Source organism: Lycium ferocissimum, chromosome 7 (assembly GCF_029784015.1).
Source record: "Lycium ferocissimum isolate CSIRO_LF1 chromosome 7, AGI_CSIRO_Lferr_CH_V1, whole genome shotgun sequence".
Taxonomy (NCBI): Eukaryota; Viridiplantae; Streptophyta; class Magnoliopsida; order Solanales; family Solanaceae; genus Lycium; species Lycium ferocissimum.
Window position 1 is genome coordinate 22,760,021 of NC_081348.1, and position 8,233 is coordinate 22,768,253.

At 36.7% G+C, this 8,233-nt stretch overlaps 2 protein-coding genes across 2 annotated transcripts; one reads left to right on the top strand and one right to left on the bottom strand.

Moving 5' to 3' along the window:
- The first annotated feature begins 522 nt into the window (after positions 1–522).
- LOC132062028 (uncharacterized) lies at positions 523–3,819 on the top strand. Its single transcript, XM_059454685.1, has 4 exons — positions 523–682; positions 773–855; positions 1,930–2,008; positions 3,727–3,819. The coding sequence occupies exons 1-4, from the start codon at positions 587–589 to the stop codon at positions 3,817–3,819; spliced, it is 351 nt and encodes a 116-aa protein (XP_059310668.1). The 5' UTR covers positions 523–586.
- Positions 3,820–5,965: 2,146 nt separating this feature from the next.
- On the bottom strand, positions 5,966–7,773 carry LOC132063855 (WRKY transcription factor 22-like). The gene is made up of 3 exons (XM_059456588.1): positions 7,169–7,773; positions 6,899–7,009; positions 5,966–6,754 (listed from the first exon to the last, which is right to left on the bottom strand). Exons 1-3 carry the CDS (start codon positions 7,633–7,635, stop codon positions 6,271–6,273), a joined length of 1,062 nt encoding a protein of 353 aa, XP_059312571.1. The 5' UTR covers positions 7,636–7,773; the 3' UTR covers positions 5,966–6,270.
- Between the last annotated feature and the right edge of the window lie 460 nt (positions 7,774–8,233).

Below are 8,233 nucleotides of genomic sequence, written 5' to 3' on the forward strand. Positions count from 1 at the left end.
TGTAAAAAGAAGCACACCCCTGTGAAGATATTTGTTGGTGCTACTCCATTCTCACATCTATGAAAGTAACTTCGTACTGTATAAGTCCAAATAGAAACGTATATTTACTCAGGTGATTATTGCTTTAGATGGTTATAGAGCCTAATCAAGCAAAAAACAAAGTCAAATTTAGTACTAAATCATCCCTAGAATATGAGTTCTAAACATCTATGCTATACGGACAGAGAACTAGGTTGGGTAAGGGACGGATAGGATGTGATTTTCTAGTTTTATACTAGAACTAAGGCACACTGCTTAGTAGTCAGAGGGATCGAGGTAGAATTGTCCTTGACTTCTAAAAGCTCAACACACCCTTTATAACATTCCTCTAATATGATAAATCAGATAAAAGTGCATATATCCTTCTCGTTAAATAATGAGTTCTTTTGTAAACCAAGGAACAGATAAATGGTGGTTTAAATTGTTTCCAATAGTACATTCTCAAAAACAATTGTTTCCAATATTCTGATGAAATCTCTTCATCTTGTTCACTTCTATAAGAAAATGTAGCAAGGCTGCTTATAGTCTTGCACTTAGTTTTGATTGAATGGATTTGCTGCATCTATCTCCTGATCAGAGTGCCAGCAAGGTTGGATGGTTTCGGAATGAAGATGCAGATGATCTGCTTAAACTTATCCAGGAAGTAAGTGAAATCTTTCAATCCTGCTGCTTCTTTGGTTTGTAATGACTTTGTATCTTGTGACTTCTGATCTTACTTTTTGATCCTGCTTAGGTTAGCAGATACTTCTCTAGTGCTGAAGATATTGGTGTTGACCCCAGCAACGTCCACCCTTATGTTTCAAAAGTATTAAGAAGGTCCGTACTCTTAATGCATAAGCCATGACATTACTAACTGCACCTCTATTACCAACAGTTCCGTTAATACACCACAAGACTTATAGGAGATGTTGTTCCTTCTTCTTTTCTGTACCTATTTTGTGAAACAGCCGATCATCTTAATCTAGCAGGCACTGCATTTCCTTACCGATATTAAATAAAAAAGGTTAATTATGTATCAGCAGTAGCTTTGTCTTGTATGAATTGAGTCAAAACTTTAGAAATTTGCATGTTAGACCGCCATGGGTTATCCATACTTTATTGGTGGACACTGTCACAAATCGATCTTTGTGCCTTGTTGTTGGAAAATGGATAAGTACTTACTATTTGACAAAGTGCTGGAGTAATGCTCATGGAGTGTGCTGAAGAAATACTTTTGGAGTGAACCTTGTTGAGATGACGAGGACGATAATATCCTGTGACTTGAATTCATTTTCATTTAGTCCTCATCATCTGGAATCTTAACAACCAAAAATCTCCCTTACTATCTCTACTTCTTGTTGCATCTGCAGCAGTGTTCTTCATGATCATATGGTATTATTCTTTCTCATCTTTTTCATCATCTCATCAAGCAGCGAAGTGTCATTAGGAGTGATTTCGATGGATCAGTCTTCTGCTCTTCTCTGGAATGATTTGCAGACTATCATGTGCTAGATTCTGCATGTTGCTTTCAATAATTATCTAACATCAATTATTGCGGGCATGTTTTCTGTTTGAGCTTAAGTTGCATGTTCCTCTCCAATTCTGTTGTGCTCTATGAAGTCCAAATTTCCATACAGATTCGGAGATGGGTTTAAAAAAGCTTTCACCTCCTCTAGGGCATGATTTCATGGGGACATGATGACATCCCTGTAGCCTTAATAGTGGCCAATTTGACCGTTAAACTTTTGTTTCTGATTGGCAATTTTTTTTTTCCTTGAGATAATATGATTTTCCTCTTTCTTTGTTAGCAATCAAACTCCTTAACTAAAGCAAGTTATCACTTATTGTATTACTCATGTCCTAGAAATTAACTCAGCATACATGGAGCTCACACTAAACTTGCAAATGCAGTTTCTGTTCAAAGCTGAGGATGGATAGGGTAATAGCTGCTTTTCAAATCAAGGCAGGTTACTTTGTCCACTTTGTCAAGGCAGGTTACTTTGTCTACTGCACTTGCTGCAAGCCAACTCTGCACTGAGCTTAACATTTTGGCTTTGGACGTATCTTAATGCTATTCGTCTTTCCTATAGTGATATTTGGTTATCTTGGTTTGCCTTTTGGGGAGTGGTGAAAATGTGTTTCGTCTTTTTATCTCCATGTATACTCAGTTCTGACTTCGGAGGTCCAGACTTCTGATGGTCCTTCTGTATGGAAGACCAGAAGCTACCAATACAACAACAACAACATACCCAGTGGAATCCCATAATGTGGGATCTGGGGAGGGTAAAGTGTATGCAGACCTCACCCCCACCTTGGAAGGTAGGGAGGCTGTTTCCGAAAGACTCTCGGCTCAAAAGAAAACAAGGGAAAACTAGGCAAAAGAGTCAGATAAGGACAAGCATATCAAAGCAATGCGAAAATGAGAAATAACAAGAGCGAAGAAGACATGATAAAACAGAAAAGACACAACACATATAAGCAGGAATCAAAGGGCAATAAACGATAGAGCAAAACTACGACTACTAGTGCGAAAGAAAAAGCGAGACTACCTACTAACCTTCTATCCTAATTTGAATCCTCCACAAACTCCTATCTAAGGTCATGTCCTCGGTAATCTGAAACTGCGCCATGTCCTGTCTAATCACCTCTCCCGAATACTTCTTTGGCCTACCTCTACCTCTCCTAAAACCGTCCATAGCCAACCTCTCACACCTCCGCACAGGGGCATCTGTGTCTAATCACCTCTCCCCAATACGTTAGTGTTAATTAGGAAGAGTATCTTACATTAGTGTTTGTTATAAATTCTTTTTTGTGTGAGATCCTTTGTTTGAAAATTTCGTAACTTTTAAGTGTGAGATGTAAGCATCGACACTTTTATGATCCTTCATTTACAGGCATTAAGAACATAGTGTTTTCGCTGTTGACTTTTTCTCTATCAAATAAATGAGATGTACTTGGGTGACTAGTTAGGGTTCTTTCCTTATTCATGATATAGCCTTTTCTAGAGATTTCTGGTCAAACTTTAGCAATTCTTAAAACCAATAATGAAGTGCGAGTGTTTGCTGAAGCCACAGATGGCTTCCGTCCTAAAGCTTTTGTTTTGGATGTTGAAAGAACTTTACGTATTTCATTATGTTGTATCATACAAATGTGGAGCAGTTCTTTGATAAAAAAATTCCTTTGATTCTAGAATCCCTCAAAGCATTGTAGCGTCTTTGATCATTCTTTCTAATACCTAAAGTTCCACTTCGACAGACAGCATCCAGGTTTAATCATCATTCCATGGTGAAAAGACATAAAATTTAGTGCTTCAAGAAAATAGACTCAAATTTCTTACCTGGATCAATTCAATGGCCGAGGTTCAATCCTAAATCTTTGTGGTCCCTATCTTTTCAACATATGTAATTCTTTCGATACTCAATGTTGAAGAGGTGAATTTGATTACTATGAGTGTCTTGTATTGTTACAATTAGCAGAATGATATCACATTTATAATATATACGGTGCTTTTTCCTCTGATGCAGCATACATGCTTAGCCTTTGCATTCTAAATTATGTCTCCAGGAGTTCAATGTACTCCTTTTCCTGTTTGATGGCCAATTTAGAGTGAATTTTCATTCTAGGGTTATGATTCTGGTTGCCTTGGATTTGCTTTTATGCATGTCAATGAGAATGTGGATATTCACAGTTTTGAGTTGAATGTTGCAGGCTCATCCTAGCCTATTACACGCATTTCAAGCTGCTGCTGGAGGTTCTGGTGTTGGTGGAATGAACCGATCATTAAGTTCTGCAGTACGGTAGTTCCTTTCAGGAGTATCCTCAGTAATTTTGCTGAAAATCATAAGTAATGTTTCTTCCTATTTTGCTGCAACTGTCTGTTTCTTGTTCTTTCTTGTAAAGAAGTATGCTTTTCAGCTCTTTCTAAATGTTTTGGGCAAATCATGTATTTCCTTATTAAAGTGCTGGCTAGTCAGAGCATAAACAGGGCATCTTAAAAATGAAGTTCCTTTCTAGTTTTTTTCCTGAACATTTCACTTTTCACTTCCTGGTGAATTTTACTCTTTCACCCGATCTTTAGGCATCACAAAACAACCTGATTTTTTTGTGGGGTGATGAGTCTACTTCCTGAACACGAGCCCCACTGATTGCACAATATTTACAGTTATCAGAATCGAGTTCTTCTACCTAAGGTGGTCGAGGAGCAAATTCAAAATAGCTTAGAATTTGAAAGATATCTGTTCTGCTGTTATAAAATCTTCATTTCAATATAAGTGGAAAGGAGAGATGGCTGGCATATTACCAGATTTACTCGGACATGTAGTGGTGGAAGGTAACAGATACTTGATGAAACAGTTGAGGTGTGCACAACAGCACAAGCTAACTCGCACTGTAAAAAGAAAGAAGAAAAATTCATGTCTGACCAAGTAACGGAGATACTAACAATTGATCACTTAAACATATTTTCAAGTGAAATTCTGACTTCTTAAACCTCCACCTCCCTTTTTTGGTTGTTGTTGAGGTACTGCTCTAACTTATTTGTGTCAACAAATCCCCATGTGCTAGAATCGATCCATTAGATTTCAATGTTATTTGGTGGATCCCTTCCTTTTGAAAAGATATGTTTCGTCCTTTCATGCTCTTCTCCACTATGTTATAAGTTGTTGAGTATAACTTGGTATAATTCAAAATTTATGACCTGGAGTTTTACGTCAAGTGAGATAAATGTTCTGTTGTCAAATTTAATTACTCCTGTAAGAATGGTTCGGCATCCTCTTCTAAAGAGGAAGAGCCTTCTCGTTTGATAAAATATGTCACTATTCTTTTGGTGGTTCGTTCCAAAAAACAATGTCTTTTCACATTTGATGACAGTTTAATTTTAAACTTCTTATTTTATTCATAATGATATATTTTTTATAGCCACTAAAACCCCATAGTATGCAGTGGCGGATCTAGAATTTATAAGTAGTGGGTGCTTTACTGATTTTGGTATAAGTTTTGGAATGATTAAAATTAAATATGGGTGCTCATGGTCACTTCACATACATTTTTAAATATATCTATGCATATATAAAACAATTTGGCCAAACTCAGTGGGTGCTTCAGCATCCATACCTCTCAACGTAGATCCGCTATTGATAGTATGTTTAAAATGATAAATTTCGAAAAAATTTCTTTCTTAAAGTATGTGGCGCAATTAAACATGCAATGTTAATTGATATAGAGGGAGTACTTATTTTCATTTGGCTAGACTTCCTTAGACAAGTAAATCAAATTTTAAACCGGTCGAGTCAATTATTTCAACCGAAGAAAATAAAGGTCAAAATCAAGATAACAGTAGGGCAGGTGTACAAATGTCCCACGGGTCCAAAAAAGGGCCGGACAAGATAAACACTGATCCGATAAATTACCTAACTTTTATACATTAGCAAGCTGTAAAATCAGTTGAAAGAATTGAACAAATATTGAAGATTAAACTTTACGGCTTGAATTTTCACTTTGAATAGTTAGAAGTTCCTCGAAGACAGATCACATTCACCTAATCACCTTGTACAGTACATACAGGAGATAAGTCTAGAATTGCCAAGCAAATTTGCCAAGATTCCCTTTGGTAGGACTCAAAAATCTCCAAACATAATTAGTAAGCACAAACACTCAAGCACATTAACATGAACAAGCACCACAATAAGGTAAGATAAAGGTAACAATTGAAAAAACTAAAATCATTGATAATGATTACTATAAAAATTACAACATTTAACAGCTAATGAAATTTTTTACCCATATTCCTCCTATGTACCTTATCATCCAATATATTTAACCTACTAACAAAGAACATTGGAATCTAACTACTCCTTTTTCCTTTGTCCTCTACAAGTCTCTATTCTATGATGATGGGGGAATGGAATTATACCTTTCACGTACAAAAAGAGAACAAAACTTAAAAAAAAAATAAAGGACACAGAGATTTCAAGATTCTCTATTGCTTTCTGTCTTCCTACATCTCTAACGGACAAAAAGATATTCCTACAAGTGTGAAAGAAAAGTGAATAAGAAGAAAAGCATCAATTTCTTGAACTCGTTTTCTCACATTTACTGGTTCAAATCCCGGAAACAGACTCATGCAGAAATGCAAGGTCATGCTGCTGTGTACAATAAATCCTTGTAGTCCGTTCTTTCCCTGAATCCCGTGTTTATCGGAAGCTTAATGCACTGGGCTTCTCTTTTCTTTTTTTTTTTCCTTTTTCCGGCAAGTCAAACACCACCAGCGGCGGTGGTTGTAGCATTATTTGACAGCCATGGTAGTTGCATAGACACTGGAAAGTTATCGGAAAAGCAATCTCCGGTAGCCTGAGCAGCAAGTTCATCTAACCCTTCAAAAAAGTCATCATCTGCAGGTTCCATGTTATTATCTAATCCCATATTGGAACTCCCAAATTCATCATCATCATCATCATCAAAAATGTCTGCTTTTTCATCCCTGCTGCTTTCTTGCTTTTCCGTTACCGGTGAAGATACCGGCGATGAGGTAGTTGGTTTGGTAGAGTCATTTACTGTGCCTGCTTCGGAGTTTGCCGGCTTATGACGTGTACTTCCGGCAAGGGAATTCCGGTGAGTAGGCATAGGGTGGTTGTGTTCTGCTGTGTATGTGACAATGAACATATTCGGGTCGGATCTATTTCGCTCCACTTGTTTTCGGGCTAAACAACCCTTTGAGGTGCTACACCTGTAATATCCCCTGTTTAAACCAAAGGAAGAAAACAGAGTTTATCAGACAACTTTAATTGGTAAAAAATTAATTTTGCTCAAAAAGAAAGGTAAATTTTTTTGTCTGTTTTAAACCAACTTAAAAATGTACTAAAAGACAGATTATGGAACCTACCTTGGATATGGAGAGCCTTTGATGGGTTTTTGACCATATTTTCTCCAAGACCACATGTCAGAAGATAAACCCTCAGCAGGTACTTGGCATACCTTCTTCAGTTGGTTTTTCCTGAGAAAAAAGAAGAAAAAAAATCCATAAAAATGTGTGAGAAAAAAAAAACTGAATTTATGATATGGGTATTTACAAACTGACAAAAGTCTTCAAATATGCTACTACATAGAAATGAAATAATGAAAAGAAAAGTTTGAAAAAAATAGTTGAAGTTACCTTCTTTTAGGTCTCGGGCTTTGAGTATGTGAAGCACTAGTTGTGGAGCCATTTATAGACAGAGATTGTTTGGGTTGTGTTAGTCTTATACTGTTCAGCTGAGGAATATGTTGCTGCTGCTGCTGTTTTAGTGTTTGTTGGGGTGATAGATCTTGTAGTCCTCCAAGATCAGAGAGGGGTGAAATGGGTATATTATTTTGAGGAGAAAGAGGTACTAGTATTTGTTGTGGTTGTTGTGATTTGGGGAAGAATGGCTTGTAAAGATTATGCAGCTCTTCAAAATCACTTGTGGGGTTGTCAAATCTTGGCACAAATGGATCTTGAAAGCTAAAAATGTTGTCATCTTGTCTTGGTTGGAAGCTGCAACAAGAAGTAGTCGTGGCGGTGGTGGTGCTGGTGGCGGCGGAGGTGGTGGAACTGGCACAGCAGCCTCTGACCACCGCATGTAGATCCCAATCCTCCTCCATGTTCTTTGTTTCTCTTTTTTGCAATGGAATTGACTTTTTGTTAGAGAGAAGAAGTGGAGAGGAAAAGAAGACAAAAGAAGGCGCTGACTTTTGGCTCGAGAGAGGGAAAGGGATCTGAGGAGAGGCATAAATGAGTGGAATACATTTATTATTTATAGAAAGAGATTGTGTGTCTGTGATTTGGCTGGTTTTCACTACAATGTCTAGAGAGAGAGAAAAGGTGGGGGACAACAAATATTTTCATTTTGATCTCTATTTTTGCAACCGCTAAATTACTTGTTTTGGTGTCCATATTTTCAAGTTTTGAGTTGTCAAAGTAAAATCTAGTGTTACTTAAAATTCTAAAATTGGAGTAGTATTAGTTATTTCGTGATAAGGTTAATATTTAAAGAAAATCATAAATCTATTTTGACAAGCAAAAAAGAAAAATCTATTTTTTAGGATAAGGGGCAAGTAAAAAGGAACGGAGTAAGTATCTAGCTAAAATGATGGTCAGTGTAAGAGATATCTTTTATTGTACGAGTTTGTATTTTGTGCTAATTAACAGTTAAATTGTTAACTAATTATTTTATTCATTCCAATTTATATGGTAGTATTT

Coding starts and splice junctions, on each gene's coding strand:
- LOC132063855 (XM_059456588.1), bottom strand. CDS start 7,635: ATGGAGGAGGATTGGGATCTACATGCGGTGGTCAGAGGCTGCTGTGCC. Junction 7,010..7,168: donor AGCCCGAGACCTAAAAGAAG/GTAACTTCAACT, acceptor CTTTTTTCTCAG/GAAAAACCAACTGAAGAAGG. Junction 6,755..6,898: donor AAAGGCTCTCCATATCCAAG/GTAGGTTCCATA, acceptor TGGTTTAAACAG/GGGATATTACAGGTGTAGCA.
- LOC132062028 (XM_059454685.1), top strand. CDS start 587: ATGGATTTGCTGCATCTATCTCCTGATCAGAGTGCCAGCAAGGTTGGA. Junction 856..1,929: donor GTTTCAAAAGTATTAAGAAG/GTCCGTACTCTT, acceptor TTGCAAATGCAG/TTTCTGTTCAAAGCTGAGGA. Junction 2,009..3,726: donor ACTTTGTCCACTTTGTCAAG/GCAGGTTACTTT, acceptor TGAATGTTGCAG/GCTCATCCTAGCCTATTACA.